This window comes from Petaurus breviceps, unplaced genomic scaffold (genome assembly GCF_028583685.1).
Source record: "Petaurus breviceps papuanus isolate PSGF00001 unplaced genomic scaffold, PetGlider_PUasm1.0 126, whole genome shotgun sequence".
NCBI classification, from domain to species: domain Eukaryota; kingdom Metazoa; phylum Chordata; class Mammalia; order Diprotodontia; family Petauridae; genus Petaurus; species Petaurus breviceps.
The window spans coordinates 81,712,397-81,732,256 of record NW_027185655.1 but is presented as its reverse complement, the minus strand read 5'-3'; the positions used below and the strand labels follow the sequence as shown (position 1 = coordinate 81,732,256).

General features: G+C 35.3%; 1 protein-coding gene across 1 annotated transcript in view; it reads left to right on the top strand.

The window, feature by feature from the left end:
- Window positions 1–19,860, top strand: part of FSTL5 (follistatin like 5) — a 1,185,743-nt gene that overhangs the window by 211,697 nt on the left and 954,186 nt on the right. The window contains exon 3 of the mRNA XM_069097493.1: window positions 3,915–3,948. Coding sequence (XP_068953594.1) covers window positions 3,915–3,948 — 34 coding nt within the window. The remainder of the gene's footprint in view (window positions 1–3,914; window positions 3,949–19,860) is intronic.

Sequence of the window (19,860 nt, the reverse complement as noted above, 5' to 3'; positions counted from 1 at the left end):
CACATAGTTTTCACCAAAGTGGCCATATGGTTTTAAACAAAGTATATTAATTTAATAACTCAATCATTTAGTAAGTCCTTAATTCAATCATCCTGAAGGAAGCTTGTCTCCTTAATGGACACAAAGTACAAAGGTCAAAGTTCTCCACACCTAGGTCACATCGTATTAATCTCTTCAATCAAAAAGTCTTCTTCTTAATTGGAGAAATCCTTAACTCAGTCATCTAAATGTAAAGGTCAAAGTCTCCACCCCTAGGCCACAGTAAATGATTATCTTCTCAGTTTGCATTAAATTAAAAGAGAGATCTTTTCATCTTGACTTGAGACAGGCTCTCAGCTTCCATGGTTTCTCTTTCATAGTCCCAGCTCCTGTCCAAATTTATCCAACTGTCACCTGACTTCAAAGGCAGGCAGCTCTTAGTTCCTTGTCCATCTCCTGTTCCATAGTGAAGCTGACAGTGTCTAGTCTACCTCAAGTCCTTCACAGTTTCTGTTCCTGGAAAGACAAAGCTCAACAAAGCCACAATAACATTCATAACATTGCTGACATCCTCATCCATTCACTTTCTGCCTGTGAATTCAACATAGACCCAACCTCAAGGTCTGAGGAATCAACACAAATCATCAGTATAGTCTCAGGACCTCTGAAAACATCAGTAAGACCCTCCTCTAGGATTTCTGTAAACATGCAACAAGAAAATCCTCTTTCAGGGCTTCTGATCCAGCAGTAAGGTTCCAGGGCTTCTGTAACAACAGCAACATCCTCTATCAGCATACAAATCTGACAAAGTAACATCAAAATAGACAGAAAAAGTACCACCACAGCCATGCTTCCTCCTAAGTCTCCTCTCTTCTCATTTCTCAGTTCCTATCAATTCTCTTCTCAGTTCTTCTCTCTTCTCAGTTCTCTTTTCAGTTCTTCTCAGTTCTCAGTTCAGTTCTCAGTTCTGCCATTGCAAGCTCTGTTCTCTAATCTGTTATCAATTAGTAGCAGTTCCCAGAAGTTCTCAAGATTTTAGCAGCTCTCTCTCAGCAATTATGGCTCTCTTGCTTTGGGTTTTCCTTATATATGGTATTATCTCCTCCCTGTTTTGGCCCTTCCTGTTACATTAGCAACTTCCTCCCACTGTGGAATTCACAAGTTCTGAATCTTAATAATTCATACAATAATGACCTTGAAACAAGGTGCTAAGTACCTGTTTGATTAACAATACAAGGAGAAGGGAAGATCTTCAAATCACCATTACCATTACAACTACAAGGGGATATGATAAGGAGAGATAAAAAATTGCTATGATAAAAATATAATGTATTAAGTCTAGGATGGTGGTACGAAGAAAGTGTTATGAGTAATCAAAAGGTGTTTCTGATTAGTGAAATCATGGAATATTTATTGGAGGAGATGGCATTTCAGATTTATCTTACATGATTAAGGGTGCTGATAAAAAAAGAAAGGAAAAGAGTTTTTGCAACAGTATAAATCATATTAAAGAACTATTCAGTTATTACATTGAGTCCAACTACGAGGACTGTGTTTTTTGAGTCCCCATAATCTATCAATCCAACAACTCAAAAACTTTAATTAATTAATTACTGTACTCTAAGTGCGGTGCTAAGCATGTTGGATAGAATAGAAAAATGAGACATTCCCCTTAATTAGCCTACCTTCTTCTAGAAGTATAAATGTTCACTGGAAAATGAATACAAGAAATTTAGTGAATAGCCAATAATTCGATAAGCATTTATTAAAAGCCTACTGTATGACAGTCACTGTGCTAAGTATTGGGGATATTAAAAAAATACAAAGATCAGTCATTTAGGGATTCATAATCTAATTCTCGCAACATTTATAGGCAGTGATTTGGGGGAGATGAGAAGAGAGTTTAACAACTGATATAATCAGGAAGGCCATCTAGCTACTGGAGCTGCACCTTGAAGTAAACAGAAGTTTCCAAAAGAGAAGAAGAAATAAAGTATCCTGGTCTGAGGAACAGCCTATGTGAAGGCATGGAAGTAAATGGCAGAAAGCTGTGCTTTGGAAACATCAGGTGGTCCAGTTTGACTGAAACAAAGAATATTTAATACGTAATAGGATGGAACCAAAGTGTGAACGTCACACTACTCTAGTTACACTTTATTACTTACTATTCATCTGTCACAATAAAAAGAAAACAAAAATCTTTGTTTCTCAAACTTGTAAATTTCAAAAAAAAAAAAAAAAAAACTTTTTTGCTTTCTGTTTTGTGTCTTGGTAAAAGTATTAGGAAGACACAAACCAGTCTTGAATGCAAAGCAAAGAGAAAGAAAGAAAAGGAAGAGAAAATTCTGGCAATGCTTGTATCAAAATCATCAATAGTTTACAACTGCAGAAGATCTCAGAGGGAATGTAGCACAATCCTTCATTTTCCACCTGAGACAACCAGGGCTAAAAGAGGTAAAGGATTTATCAAAGGCCACAGTGGTAATAGGCAGCAGATGTGGTATTTAAATTGCACACCTCTGTCTCCACAACTTGCTCACTATCACACGTACTTTTTGCTCCTCCTTCACTTTGCCAAAAAAATTCACAGACTCTACATTTATCTTTCATTTACAGAATCACGGATTTAGATCTACATTGAATCTGAGGTGATTTAATTCAACCTCTTGACCTTACAGTTGAGAAAAGTGAGACCCAGAGAGAGAGAATGATTTACCCAAATGTCACATAGATAATTAACTGCAGAGACAGGGTCTGAACTGGGGTCCTGTATGTCTAAACTCAGAGTTCTCTTCTCATAGACCATGAGATACTGACTTGTTGGTGTCATGATAAGCTAACATTTTTCAACTCAACTTCATAACATATAGTATGTAAATAATATATGTAATTTTGACGCCTAGGGAAGTTAAATGAATTGTCTGAAATTACACAAGTAGTAGGTAGTAGGCCTTATAATTCCAAATAAAACGAACTTTTTTCCCACCATATTTTGCAACATCTCTAACTTACGGTCTGAGGCTCTGAAACTTTTAGATAAAGTAAAGTGTGCTTTAGCCTTAAATGAGAAGTCATAGGGTGAAGGGTTCCTACTTTAAAATATGAAAGAAAGCTAATTCTTTGGTGGTTGCTGGGCAACTAATAAGGAGGTATGTTAAACTGAGAGACAGGTTTGAATAAAAAAAATGCATGAATGAATAGAATCATTGTCAACTTTAGCCTCATTTTTTTTTCCCTTTTAGAGGAGTGAGATGGGACCAAATCCAAAGTTAAATTGAACAATTCTTTAAAAAGTCTTTTGTGTCTTTTAGTGAATTGCTGAGAATGTTTGCCCATTAAACTGTATTCCTTATAAATTATTTACTATTAATAAAGAACAGAAGGAAGCAGTTTTCTGAGATAAAGTTAAATTATAATTGTTTTCTAAATGGATTTGCCTAAGGATATCAAAAGAACAAGCCTTTTAAATCACATATCTGTACTAATTCATCATGGCTAACCTTTGAAATCATTATTTCATTTAAGATGCTCAGAAATATATACCGATTGGTAATTTCTGATCTTTTTTATATCCTACATGTAGTTCTTTTTGATGATGTTTTAAAAGAGAAGCGAAGTAACATTTCCAAGATGCCCCTTCTAATTCCAAATCTAGTACTCTTAATACTACATCTTGATGCCTGCCCTGTTCCTGAATAGCTTTCTTTTAAAAAAATGTCTTTCTGTATCACAGACAATGGGATCACGGTTTCACAGATTCAGATGCAAAAAGATGCTTAGAAATCTTTTCAGTTAATTCCCATCAATTTTCAAATTAGGTAACTAAAACTCAATATTTTTTTTTTCTGTTTCAGGGCTCCTAATAGTTGTTAAAAAAAATTCTGCTAATTAAAAATCATTTGCAGACATTGACACATTTCTATGTTTTATTCCAGCAGGAAAAAAGTCAAGAAAGTTCAAGAAGCAAGGGTAAGGACTGAATGACTTTTTTTTCCTTTTTTTTTTGGAAGGGGGGGGCAGGGTAATTGGGTAAAGTGACTTGCCCAAGGTCACATGGCTATTATGTGTTAAGTGTCTGAGGTTGGATTTGAACTTAGGTCCTTCTGACTCCAGGCCAGTGCTCTATTCACTATGCCACCTAGTCTCCCCATGAATGACTTTTTAAAAATCATTGTTATCTCTAATGTTGAGAATAAAAAGAATGCTTGATCTTTGACAGCTAGGTCAGAAAATTTGGTTCTTTAATGAAACTTTCATAATAGTGGAGTAGCCAAAATTATTTATATCTTTGTTTCCTCTAGAGTTTTCTTATAAAATTCACTATGGTTAATTTGAAGAGATGGGATGAAGGTGGAGACTTGTTGTGAGTTGTTGTAGAGGAAGAAGTTTTTTGGGAGCTTATGCATTGATACTAAGGGTCCCATGACTCTTTTACTGTATGGGGAATTTCTATTACTATAAGGGGAATTTACTATAAGTAGAATTTCAGCAATATATTTCTGTTCAATTGATGGGTTTCTCTGAGAAAATATAGTAGTAGCAGCAACCTTAAAAGGAAACTTTTACTAGTAGCCATAGTAATGAAATCACTTTACCAGGGCTGTTGTGAGATGTCTTATAGAACTACCATTATAGAGAATTCTTCAGATTTTAACACATAGTAATCCTGATATCCTGTCTGAGAACAATACTGGATAATTTCCAGTTAGCTTTCTAGAAGTAGTGATAACATCTAGTGGAACTTTGGGAATATAACCACTCCAGTAAGACACTGCAAGGATCCAAGTGCTCAGAGAAATGAGATTTACAGACACCACCTTTGACCCCGAAGAGAGGAGCAATCAATAGAAATGATTTCATGGCATCATAGAATTTAGAGCTAAAAGGGATCTTAAGCATTGTTTAATACAGAGATATAAAACTGGAGACCTCCCTGTCCCATGGGACCAGCAAAATGCCTGATTGGGGCCTGAATCAGGTTAAAATGTAATTGGGCAATGTTTAATAAAGTACAACTCAGATACTGTTAATTTGTGGTTTTCTAAGTCAATATACAGTATAAGGATCTATTTCTATTTGAATTTGACATAACTGAAAATTGAATTATTAGTTTACAGAGAAGAAAACTGAGATTTAGAGGGGTCAATTGACTTGGCCACAGTGGCACAGGCAGTAATTAGGAAAACGAGCATTTTTCCTATATTGTCTAACTTTAAATTCAAACCTCTATCTACAAAATTCTAATGGGGAGATTCAGATATACATGACTGCTTTAGATACTGAATTCTAGTAGCATCAGTAGACCATATATTAACTGTTGATATCACTAGGTAGCTTAAGAAGTCAAAGAACAAAACTTTGAGAGAAATACCTATTTATAAGTTCCAGTTTACAAATCATGACATATTTAAATCCTCAGAAGGATTTGTATCAATTCTATTGAGGTAATTAGAGATAGCAATTTTGAAGGACTGACATAGTTCTCATTATTTGTCAGCATTTAAATATGTGTGTGTGTCTATTTAGAAAACAGAATATATTCTTTAAAAATGCATTTGCTTTAAGAGTTTTGTTTATGTTTCTTCTGCAGAAATATGTATGTTTCTCCTTTTAGGAATTCCAAAGGTATTAGTGTTTTCAGAATGCATGAGCATAACTTTGATTAAACATGTGAAGTTATTAAGCTTATGTATACTCAAAACACCCATCTGAAACTTCAGTTTTATGGCTACATTTCTGCATAAGAAAATCCCAAGATATGCTGTGTGGTGTGCATTTAAATGATGTATGAATTTTAGGTATACCAAATGTATACCTTGTTATGAAGAACCCCAATGTTATGAGTTAGTCTTCAATCATATTGGTAATAATGTTATAATAGTAGTTAGGTTTATGCTGTTTTTCCATGATGCTTCATTGCCATGGGCAATATAAATTAGATCATCTATAGCAATAAAATGAAGGTTTTCAACTTAATGTTTTGAGTGTAATAGTAATGTAATTTAAAGATCCCCCTGTATTGGCTTGGTTTTTGGTTTGATTGTGTTAAAACCCAGAGCTTGTGAATCCCACTTGTGGGATGGACTTGTTGACATGAAAAGAGAGGGCTGAATTGGGAGGAGCTGGTGATGTAAAATTTAGAGAGACACAGGAAAAGAGAGAGGCAAAATAACTTTTTGGAAGCAGCATCTTGGAGAGAGAGAGACTGAGAGGATTGCTGAGGGCCAGTTTGAATTGCCCAGGACTTTTGAGAGCTGCCACCCAGAGCTGCCAAGGACTGAGGAGACATGGCTGTTATTCTGGTACTTTGTCTGTCTGTTTTGATGTTGTTTTGCCAGATTTGTCCACTGGTGAAAGACAGTCCTGTTGTTGCAGAGGTCCTTGAACCTTGCTGTTGGTTCAGAGTTCCTGCTTGGAACCTTGCTGTTGGTTCAGAGTTCCTGAGACTGTTCTGCAGACAGAGAGTGCATTCTGTCCACTGGTGAAGGACAGTGCTGTTGTTGCAGAGGTCCTGAAACTTTGCTGTTGTTTCAGAAGCCCTGAAGAAGGATTTTCTTGTTGTATGTTTACAGAAATCCTGGGAAGGGGTTTTGCTAATGTTTTCAGGGGTCCTAGGACTGTTCTGCAGACAGAGAATGAATTAATGAAGAGACTGGTGGCCTTGCTAAGCTTTGTCTCCCCAGGAACAAAGATTGCTGAGAACTTCATTTGGGTCAAGATGAAGAAAAGACCTCTCTTTGGGTATTAAATGCTGTGCTTAAGCTTGTTGTAACTCTTGGGTAGATTCGATTGTGTTCCAAGGGTGGGGAACTTTTGACTTTTTTGTGCTCTGTGATTAAACAAATGAATGTACTTTACTTATGATTGGAAACTTCTCCATTTGAGAAGAGGGACTTTGTGATGGACTAAATGAATGTACAGCCTAGGGGTGGAGTAGTATTTAGAAGAGGGTCTTTGTGATTGATTAAATGAATAATGTCCAGGGGTGGGGTAGTACTTGGAGATTATTGAATTATACTTGGTAAATGCTGTATTTTGAATGATGATATATTTTGATTTTCTCTGTTCTTAATTTGTCACTGTATAAAATGGAGAGCACCTATGCTGGCATTTTGAACCTTGGGAAGTTGCCTTTGCTTGGCATTACAGTGAGTCTTTTTTGTTTGTCATCTTTTGCAAAGAAATGAAAGATACAAGATAAATGCCCTTTGCCTCTCTTTAACATTCTGTCAATGCATTACTCAGAACACTTACTTTCCTTATGCTTATAGGCCACTGAGTTGTAAACAAACTAGACATGTGGATACTTCTGGACATATGACTGGATGCTTCCCAACAGGACTCCAGATTACCCATGGCTGGTTATATCAGTCCATGTGGACAAACAATTACTTGACTATAAAGTTGACTTTTTCCTACAACTTCACCCTTTTATTCATCATGTCAGAGAGCATGTTGAGGCAAGAATGTAATCTGCCTATTTGGTAATTATCATGTCAGAAACATATGCCTTTAACTGATTAAACATATCAAATAAACTAGCAATGAATTTGAAAAATGTTAGCTTTTTTACTGGATACTAGCAACTACTTACCAGTTGGTAAAATTTTGAGGTTTGTTAAATTGATAATCTACCTTACCAGTGGTATTTGGTGGAGGAAGGGTGTCAGAATCTTTTATCTGTTGATTTTCCTTTGTTCTGTGTGTGTGTGTTGGCTTAAGTCAGAAGTTTTATATTGAAGATATTGAATATCTGTATACGAAGTTTTTAAAAGACAAGGAACTCTTTAGAAAATGCATTGTTTTTCTTTTCCCCATGAACATAGCAATAATAATTTAAGATAATATTCCCTCGACTGTCTCTTAAATTAATTCATATATTGGACTGGACTATTATTGGTCTTATTCCTGAGATGTTATTGAAAATAATCCCATAAAGTAAAGAATGCTTATAAACTTTCCAAACATGGTTAGAGCTTGACTGATTTAATTCTAGTTTAGTCTGAATCATTGTTATGACCCTAGGCTGCCAGTTTTTTTGTCTTTGTTAAGCAAAGGAGGACCTCATCCTTTTGCGGTACACTGATGCTTACCCTTTGATATTTTAATTAATGTAGTTGGTTTTGAAATTAGGATTGTGTTAATATTCTTTTGTTTGATTTATGTTTCACAGGTTTGATGGCAAGAGATGAGAAATTTTATACATTACCTTTAAAAGATCTAAAAGAATGTTATCTTGTTCAGTTTAAATGAAGTATATGGTTTTCAGGTGCACTTGGGATCATAGGTTTAGAGTTCAAAGGGTCATTAGAGTCCTTCATTTATAGGTAAGATGCTGGGTCCTATTGAGTTTAATTAATCTGCCCAAAGTTGCACAGGTAGAATTGTGGTGGAATTAGAGATTGGTAGAATAAGAGTTTGAAACCATGTCTCTTGGTTCCAAATTAACACATGGGCCCATCCACGATGCTACTAATTTAGCACTCTAGACCATCTATCTGCAAACTCTTTTGTCTTTCAGAAAATGTCTACACACACAGTAATATTAATACCCCAGGTGATATTTTTTTCCAGAATTTATTTATTTTTATTTTTCAACATTCATTTCCACAAGATTTTGAGTTACAAATTTTCTCCCCATCTCTCCTCTACCCTCCACCACAAGATGGCAAGCATACTGATTACCCCTTCCCCCAGTCTGTCCTTTCTTAAATCCTCTTGCCCGTTTTCCCCTGACATTCTTGTAGGGAAATATTAATTTCTATACCCCATTGCCTATATATCTTACTTCCCAGTGCATGTAACAAGAATTTTTTTAACATTTGTTTTTAGAACTTTAAGTTCCAGATCCTCTCCCTTCTTCCCTCCTCACCCACCCCACTGAGAAGACAAGTTATTCAATATAGGTTATACATGTGTAGTTATACAAAACATTGCCATAGTAGTCATATTGTGAAAGACTATATTTCTCTCCACCCTATCCCACCCTCCATTTATTGTGTTTTCTCCTTTGACACTGTCCCTTTTCAAAAATGTTTGCTTCTAACTACTCCCTTCTCCAATTTGCCCTCCCTTCTATCACCCCCCACTCTTATCCCCTTTTTCTACTTTCCTGTAGGCTAAGATACCCAATTGAGTGTGTATGTTATTCCCTTCTTAATTAAAATCCAGTGAAAGTAAGGTTGACTCTTTTCCTTTTACCTACATGCTCTTCCCATCCATTGTAATAGTTTTCTCTTGCTTCTTTTATGTGAGGTAATTTACCTTATTCTATATCTCCCATTCTCCTTCTCACAATATATTACTGTCTCACCTCTTAATTTTATTTTTCAGATATCATCTCTTCATATTCAACTCACCCTGTCAGTGTTTACACATATGCACAAATCTACACACACGCATATATACACACATATATTCACCTATACATACACATATATATTGTACACATGTATACACACACACACACACATATATATATATATAGTTATAGATAGATATAGAGATAGAGATATATACACATATTCCCTTCAACTATACTAATACTGAGAAACATCTCACGAGTTACAAATATTGTCTTTCTATGTAGGAATGTAAATAGTTCAACTTTAGTAAGTTTCTTATGATTTATTTTCCTGTTTACCTTTTCATGCTTCTCTTGATTCTTTAATTTGAAAGTCAAATTTTCTGTTCATCTCTGGTCTTTTCATCAAGAATGCTTGAAAGTCTTCTATTTCATTGAATATCCCTATTTCCCCCTGAATTATTATACTCAGTTTTGCTGGGCAGGTGATTCTTGGTTTTAATTCTAGCTCCTTTGACCTCTGGAATATCATATTCCAAGCCCTTTGATCCCTTAATGTAGAAGCTGCTAGATCTTTTGTTATCCTCATTGTGTTCTCACAACAATCAAATTGTTTCTTCCTGACTGCTTGTAATATTTTCTCCTTGACCTGGAAACACTGGAATTTGGCTATAATATTCCTAGGAATTTTCTTTTGGGAATCTTTTTCAAAAGGTGATTTGTGAATTCTTTACCAAAAGTAGTTTTTTTAATATAAATTTTAATTCTTATAATTTTATTTTATTTTTGCTTTTTTGGGGGGGAGGTCAATTGTGGTTAAGTGACTTGCCCAAGGTCACATGCCTAGTTTTTGTGTTAAGTGTCTGAGGCTGGATTTGAACTCAGGTCCTCCTGACTCCAGGGCCAGTGACCTATTCACTGCACTACCTGGCCTCCCTGATTCTTAAAATTTTAAAGTCAGGTTTAAGTGGCTTCAAGAAGACTGTCAATTTGTGTAGAAATTAAAATGGCAGGGCGGCTAGGTGTCGCAGTGAAGGGTGGCTAGGTGGCACAGTGAGTAAAGCACCGGCCCTGGAGTCAGGAGGACCTGAGTTTGGTTCCAGCCTCAGACACTTAACATACACACAAAAAAACTAGCTGTGTAACCTTGGGCAAGTTGCTTAACCCCAATTGCCCTCCAAAAGGCAAAACAAAAGAAACAAACACACACACACACACACACACAAACACTGTTTGGGTGGCTAGGTGGTCCAGTGAGTAAAGTGCCAGCCCTGGAGTCAGGAGGACCCGAGTTTGGTTCTGGCCTCAGACACTTAACATCCAGACAAAAAAAAAACTAGCCAAGTAACCTTGTGCAAGTTACTTAATCCCAACTGCCCTCCAAAAAAGCAAAACAAAAAAAAATTAAAATGGCACTTTGATAGTCTTCCTAAGATGGGTACCTGATGCTTTAAGCAGAAAACACAGAAGAATTTCATGTTGTTATTCATTCTCCCTAGCTCAATTCCAAGTAGTTTTCCATAAAAGACTGCTAAATGGCCCAGTGCATAGATAACTGGGCATAGTTTCATGAAGATCTGGTTTCAAATATGGCCTCAAACATTTACTGAATCCGTAATTATGGATAGCTCATTTAACTTCTATCTCAGTTTCCTAAATTATAAAATGGGGAATAGTAACAGCACCTGCTTCTCACCTACTTGTAAGGATTAAATTAGATAATATTTGAAAAAGGCTGTGTGCAATGACTGGCAAAAAGTTGGCACTTAATAAATGCTTGATTTCTCCCTTCCTTCCATAACATGGGTAAGGGTAGAAGGAAACTGATAAGATTCCTAGATTCACATGCTAAAGAATTGTGGACAGCTTAATATTCCCAATACCTGAGAGGAGGAATTGAGAATGGTGTGCAGAAGAGGGAACTATGCAGTAGAAAATAATAATAGGTTTTACACTTTTATTATTTTGCCAGGGTAATTTGTATTTGTTTTATTATTATTATTGTTGTTGTTGTTGTTGCTATTGTTATTATTATTATTTTTACCTTGGGCTCTGAGCTATTGAACAAGAATTTTTGATTCATTTTTCTAATTTCTCAGAACAGGGAGAGAAGATGAGTTCTTGCACCTGTTTCTCGGCAATAGATAAGGCAGCAGTTTGACCTGGGTAGAAATTGTGATGAGAGTGCAGATGTCTCTTTCCTTATCATTGTTCCCATGGTTTGGTTTGAAAAGAAAAATCCCTATTATATGAGAGAAGCTAATAGAGTGGCCAGCCTAGGCCAAGTTAAATTAGAAGCTCCAGAAAGGAATTAAAAATATATATCATAGCTATTGCACCCACGAAGCCTACACACTCAGCTATGATGTCTTTAGTATATGCTTATACTCTACAAGAATCACTAACATGTTGGTTTTACTCTGAGCTTTTCATTAAAATGCTCTTTTTTGGAATTTACTTATAAAAAGTAAGAGATAGAATGACTCATTATAATAAGGTAGCCCTGTAATTAAAGTGAGCAATGCTTCCTAAGTTTTCTTTCCTTCCCGTATCTTTTTTCCACTTTCTTTACTTTTTTTCTTCTTTCTTACTATGTCTTCCTTCCTTTATTTTTCTTCCTGACTTTTTCGTCCTATTTTTCTCTCCACTACTTTTCTTTATTTCCTTCTAATCTTCCCTTTTCTTAATTTAAAGACTATAAAAGTTTCCCAACTGTTCCCCAAGAATTTTCACATGGGATAACTTAGAATCCCTAAATACCCCACCCTTACTCCTTGTTCCACATGAAGTGAACAAAAGGGAGATTCTGTCCTTTGTTCTTTCACCTCAATGTTAAACAATATCTTTGGAGGTAGAACAATAGATGTGTGTTTTGTCCCTTAGTTACATGAACTCCTTGTTATATGATTACTTGAAAGAGGAAGCTATTTATGTAGCTGAAAGAAACAATGCTACACATACACACACTAGGGTATAAGGTGATCTAAGTGCTTAGATGTCTAGTTATTTGAGGCTTTATGCTGTCAAAATCGAATAATTTATACATAAAACTGAAACAGGGAGTATAAGAGAATCCATGAAAAGACTGTGGCAAAGGCTGGAAATACTGAAAGTCAAGTCATCAACATTATCCACAGTTGTGTTAAAAATCATCTTTTCAAGTATAGGGAAAGTGCCAGACAGCAGCTTCTTTGAAAAAGATATAGTGTGTGATTTACTCAGTTGCAAGGTCCATGAAAGTTAATGTGACATGTCAATGGTAAAAAAAAAAAAAGAATGCTATTCAGACTGCATTAAAAGAGATATGGCATCCAAAATAGGAGGTAATTTCCACCCTGCTGTAAGTTAATATTAATCAAACAAATCTAAATTCTATTTTTTCAACTCCAGATACTACATTTTAGAAAGACCAAGATGGATCTTGTCTAGAGTAAGTTGAGGAAGAAAGAGAAGTAAAAACCATATCATACAAAGAGCTATAGAAGGAAATCTATCTGTTTGACATGAAAAACATTATTATTCAGAGGGGAACATAGTTGTCTTCAGGTTTTTTAAGGGTTGTCAGAGGAGAACAGGACTTGTTCTGATAAAAAGAAACAAAGATTTGTGGTAATTACAGATGTATAGATTTCTGCTTGATACAAGGTTGAAAAAAAACTTCCTCAATATGGGTAGAGTGCTTGGGTGCAGTAGTGGACTCTTCGTAGAAATTCTCACGTCCAATTGGACTGAATATTCCTCAGCATCTCCAGGAAAGCTTCAGTCAATAATAAAAAGTTGAAATTTGTTTGTTATAATGAAAGAGATCACATAGGACAGTGTTAACCACAAAGAAGATTTTTAAAGTATTTGATTAATTGAGTAGATCTTAAGTATAAACTAGACATATAATAATAAGGTACTTATACCTATTTATATAATTTATTTTTCTTCAAGGGACTCAAATATCAATCATATCAATCCTTTAGTCAACTGGTAAGGGAATGACAGGTTCCATACAGCAGATGTTACTAAGCATTCTTGGAATTATGAAGCCACTTGATGGTTTGGTAAAGCTTATGAACTGATTCTCAGGAAAATATTTTAAATGTATAAAATATAAAATACACATGATTACAAAATAAATAAATTATACTAAAGCACAATTTGTATATATATATATATATATATATAATATATCATACACACACACACACATACACACATGTGTGAACAAATACATAGTTCCTAAACCTCAGGTTAAAGATGCTTTCTATAATGGATTTCCGAAGTAAGTCCCTTAGCCTTTCTGGGTCCATTTACTAATCTGTCTGAGGGAATTGGTTGAAATGATCCCAAAAGGTGATATGATGTGTCGTTTAAGTACCTACTATATATGCCCTGGGTTATTAAAAAGAAATAGATTAATTTCAAGAATCTAATGATTCTACACAGATGAAACTGCCAGGTAACAACACAAGTAAATACAAGAAATTTCAATTATGTGACCTATTGAAGTCCCCCTCTTCTTTCAAGGCCCAACTCAGGATCTTCCTCCTCTAAGAAGCCTTCCTTCACTTGCCTTTCCCATACACATCCTAACCAAGGTGAAAGTGCCTTCCTCCTCAAATTTCTCATAGCACTATACACTTTAATCTTCCCTCATATCATTATTATTTTTGCACATGGGTTTCCAGTCAAGTCCCATATTAGATTTGGGAGTTTGTTTTTTTTAATATAAGCATCTATATGCCATGGACAGAGTATTGGACTTAGAGCCAGAGAGCAAGATATGTTATATTGGTTATTCCATCTAGCTATGTGACAAGGAACAAGTAATTTAATTTTTCTGGGCTTCTATTTCTTCAATTATCAAATGAAGACATTGTTTTAGCTGACTTCAGAGGACCTTGGAGTTCTAAAAGCTACATCTGTAGCTTTTATCTGTTATATCTTAAGCATATTACCTAATGCCTTGAACATAGTGGATTCTTAATAAATGTGGATTGAGTAAATGAATGTAGTGTAGATCAGAGGTTCTTAACCTCTGTGTATGTGTGTGTGCATGCATGCTTGGTGAAGCCTATGGACCCTATCTCAGAATAATATTTTGAAAGGCATTTATAAATACATTGGATTCAAAGGAAAGCAAAGGTTTATAAAAATAAAGACAATTTTTCCCCTCCTTCTAAGTTTACAGACTCCAAGTTAAGAATCCCTGGCCTAAACAATAAAGTCGATAGGAAAAGCTATTTAATATCTCATGCCATATGTAATTTATATATTATCTTCTACTGTTATTTTGACATTCAGGCATGAGGATAGAATGGGAAAACTAAAAACAAAGCTGAGTAAAAGCCTTCACGAGATCATGTGTCAGTTTGGTAGGGGAGCAAAAACTGAAGCTTGCCACTCTTTTGTGACTCCTAAAGTATAATGTTTCTTCCAATAGAATAAACAAATAGAGTCTCTGAGTTTAGCTCAGTTTTTTTTCTTTTCAAGGTTGTAACATAAGTGTGCAGAAGAGCTGGGTACCTCAGATTTCCCAAAGTGGATCAGTTGAACATATTGTATGAACAAATCAAAATATCCCATAAACCTCAAGGATGGTAACTCATGTATATGAGCCCTTTATGAAGCTTCTTGTCTAATTGCTCAGTGTCTTTACTTTTATGAAATAAAATATAGTCATCCTATAAGTAATCTTGGAAATAGTGGTTGTTGTCTTTAGTACAGTCTATTTTTAAAAAATGTATTACAATATGGCATGTTATGAATAGCAGTTTCATTTGTTGAGAAGTTATCAAGAATGGCAGTTGGGACAAATAGGTAATCAGAGGATTTATGCTAACTCTGTTCCCTTCTGGAAACCTGGTCATATTTGTAGTCTGTGGCTAGGAAGAGTAACTGAAATGAATAGAATTCCTTGTTGTTTCTTACAGTTTTCAGTAAGAAAAAAAGTACAACCAGCAGTAGCAGTCCATCTCATAGACTGTTGTTAATCCTTGGCTTAGGGAAAATAACTGGAAAAAAAGGCAAATGGAATAGAATAGAAGAAAATGAAAACATATAGAACATCCTTTGTTCAAACCTTTTGCAGTCAATAAATTTACATTGGATTTGAACTGTGTTTATGTGTTGGGTCTAGCTGTACCTACTATTGAAAAAGTATATAAGAAATCAAATCACTTATCATGGACTGCTATTGATTTCATAGGAGAATGATGCCATTATCACTTGAGGGCTACCTGAATACAAGTATTTGACAGACATCCCCTTAAGTATAGTCTTAGCCTATCAAATTATTATGATTTATTTCACTTAATACTTAACGAAAAATCTGAATATAAAATGGTTGTTTTACAGATCATCCTCAAAATCACAATTCCCTATTATTATGAACATTTTGGCAGCCTTTTCTGATTGCATTACTGAACATCTGTTCCATTTATAATATCTTACTATAAAAATATCAGAGGCTGCCATATTAAAGGGAGTTGTATTTAGTAGTTTGGAAAGAAGGCTGATAACACCTATTGCAGGTCATTCCTACATTGGATACCTACTTAAAGCTCTTGTTACTCTGTTGAACTTTATTTATTTATTTGATATGAATTTGATATTTCAGTGAAGAAGTGCTTAGTTGAAATCTATCAATTACTAAAAAAAATAAACAATGAATCTGTAAATGCTAAACATTTGCATTTACTGATGATTGGCAATGAAAACAATGCCTGTTTTGAAATTATTTCAAAGTCTGTAGTTTTTAGAGTAAATTATATATAAACAGTTTTTTAAGAATCAAAAACATAACATGGGAATATATGAGCATTCCTTTTATTGTTTTATATTTAGTGTGTTTCATATAATATTACTATCAAATTACACATTTTCCAATAGTTTATTATTGGAGGCCAATTTACTTATTTATAGGATCTGTATACCTTGTCAAATACTATTGATTTCCAAGACGGCAGAGTAAAAGCAGGAACTTGGCTGAGCCTCCACTCCAACCACCTCCAATACCTGTAAAATATGACTCTAAACAAATTTTAGAGCCACAGAACCACAGAATGACAGAGAGAAACAAATCTCCCACCAAAGGCAGCCTAGCAAGTCGACAGGAAGGGTCTATAACACCAAACTGGGAGCCAAAAGCAGACCCACATGAGCCACACATGGAACCAGAACCGAAGTGGCCCCGATCAGAGGCACAGACCAGCCAGAGCAGACTTAAGGAGAATGAATCACTAGCAGCTGCAGCAGTTTCCAGACTTAACCCATAAATACCAAAGAGAAAGTAAAAGATCCATAGAGAACTCTGTTGGCACTGGATGGAGAAGAGTGTGGTCTGGCCCCTGCCCCCAGGGCAACAGGTGGTGGAAGTGTGGTGGCTGCAGCTGCTGTGCATGACTGCCTCCAGAGCTCCTGGTCTACAGATAATAGAGAGACAAAGTGACCGTTCAAAGGGTAATTGATCTTTCTCTGACCTGCTTGCATCTGGTTTGCAGTCTTGGGTGGTGGTTCTAGGGTGTGTGGCCAGTGTGCCAGAACTTGTGGTGGATGTAAAGAGAGCACCATCCTCAGACTACTGACAACTGCTAAAACCCCAGCAATTTGGAACACAGCTCTCTCCATTCTGGAAGTAGAGTTCTACTGTGGCAAATAGCTCAAAACTCACGTAATTGGCTGGCAAGATGAGCAAACAGAGAAAGTGCAATCAGACCAAAGAATCCTTTTGGGGGACAAAAAGGATCAATACATGGAACCAGAAGACACCAAAATTCTTGCATCAAATGCTTCCAAGATAAATAAGAACTGATTTCAGGCCATGGAGGAGCTCAAGAAGGATTTTTGAAAATCAAGTAAGAGAAGTGGAGGAAAAACTGGGAAGAGAAATGAGAATGATGCAAGAAAATAATGAAAAGCAATTCAACAGCCTGCTAAAGGAGACCAAAAAATACACTGAAGAAAATAACACATCAAAAACTAGACAAACTTAAATGGCAAAAGAGGTCCAAAAAGTCTATGAAGGGAAAAAAGCCTTAAAAAGCTGAATTAACCAGATGGAAAAGGAATTTTAAAAACTCACTGAAAACAATATTTTTTTTTTCAAAATAAGATTGGAGCAAATGGAAGCTCATAACTTTGTGAGAAATCAAGATATGATAAAATGAATCCAAATAAATGAAAAAAAAATAGAAAGCAATGTGAAATAGCTCATTGGAAAAACTGCTGACCTGGAAAATAGATCCAGGAGAGACAATTTAAAAATAAATATTGGACTACCTGAAAGCCATCATCAAAAAAAAAGAGTCTGGATATCATCCTTCAAAAAATTCTCGAGGAAAATTGCCCTGATATTGTTGAACCAGAGGGCAAAAGAAAAAATTGAAAGAATTCACCAATTACCTCTTGAAAAAGATCCCCAAAACTCCAGAAAATCATAGCCAAATTTCAGAATTTCCAGGTCAAGGAGAAACAATTTGAGTATTGTGGAAACACAACAAGGATAACACAAGATCTAGCAGCTTCAACCTTAAGGGATCAAAAGTTTTGGAATATGATATTCCAGACATCAAAGGAGCTAGGATGAAAATCAAGAATCACCTACCCAGCAAAACGGAGTCTAATGCTTCCAGGGAAAATATGGTCATTCAGTGAAATAGAGGTCTTTCAAGTATTCTTGTTGAAAAATTCAGAACTGAACACACAAATTGACTTTGAAATACAAGAATCAAGAGAAGCATGAGAAGGTAAACAAGAAAAGAAATCATTAGGAACTTATTAAAGTTGAACTATGTAAATTCCTCCTTCAAAAAACAATAATTGTAACTCAGACTTTTCTCAGTATGAGTATAGTTGAAAAGAATAGATAGATAGAGAGATATAGATTTATACATACATATATGTATATATAGGAGGGTGTATGTGTGTATAATTACATATATGAGTGTATGTATATGTATACATAGACAGCGGGCACAGGATCAGTTGTATAGGAAGTGATGAAATCTAAAAGATAAAATTAAGAGGTGAAGAGAAATATAATGAGAGAAAGAGAAAGGGAAAGATAGAATAGGGTAAATTATCTCATATATAACAGGCAAGAAAAAACTGTTACAATGGAGGGGAAGAGCAGGAAGGTGAAAGGGAATGGGTCAACCTTACTCTCATTGAAATAGGCCTAAGGAAGGAATAACATACACACTCAAGAGGGTATCTTGCCCTACAGGAAAGTAGGGGGGAAGGGGAAAAGGAAAGATGATAGAAGGGAGGGCAGATTGGGTTAGAAGCAAACACTTTTGGAAAGGAACTGGGTTAAAGTAGAAAATAGAATTAAGTGGGGGGTGGGATACGATGGAGGGAAATTCAGTTAGTCTTTCACTATATAACTACTATGGAAATGTTCTGCATAACTATACTTGTACAACCTATATTGAGTTGCTTGTCTTCCCAGTGGGTATGGGTGAGGAGGAAAGACAGGAAACAATCTGGAAATCAAAGTTTTAAAAACAAATGTTATTTTTTTTTTACTTTCAACTTGGAAATAAGCTATACAGGGTATAGAAATCCATCTGGCCCTACTAGAAAGTTAGGGGGTAATGGGGGAGAATATAAGAGAGAGCAGATTGGGGGAAAGGGCTGTATCCACTAGACTGGATATTTTGGGTTGGGGTAGGTGAAAGACAGGGAGAAAATTTATAACTCAAAATCTTGTGGAAATAATTGCTGAAAAGTAAAAATAAATAAATAAAAGATAAAATAATTAGAAATAACAAATACAAGTAAATAAAAATAAAATCTTCATGCAGATGGTTTAATAAAAAATATTATTGATTTCCTTTAAGTAATTGTCTAAAAGACACATCAAAATATAATATATTTAGACCAGGAAAGGTTTTTAGAGATTATCTAGTCAAATTCTTTTTTTTTTTACCAATGAGAAAAATAAATAAGCCCTAGAGAGGTAAAGTGATTTTGCCAGGTCATATTTATATAGGACGTGGCAGAAGTGAAATTCATTCCAAGGTCCTCACTCCAAAACCAGTATGGTCGCTACTACAACACACGGGAACAAAAACACTGAAACTCAGATTAAATTGGGAGAAAAATAATTTTCAAATAATTAAGCTATATGACTGTAGAATATAGAGCTAAAAAAGATTTTAGGGTTCACCTAAACCATCCCTTTCAATTTACAGAAAAGGAATCTGAGGTCCAAAGGGGTCATGGGAGACATGGTACCTTCACTCAAGTTTGAAGGAGAAGTATGTAAAGGTATTAAGACTGGGGATATGCATGTCCATTGTAAATGTGCCATTTACAGTATGTGAAAGCATATGGAGTTCATCACTGACATAATTTAAGGATGAGAAATATTCATTTATTTATTGCATAAATAAACCATGAATCAATGAAAATCAGATATCAAGAACTCAAACCTTTGGTGACTCATGTGCATTTATAATACACCATTAGAAAGTTCATACACATATCAATCAATAAACATTAAGCACCCACTATGATACGGGCAATATGCTAGCTAAATACTGGCGATAGAGAAAAAGAGAGAGAGACAGAGAGAGACAGAGAGA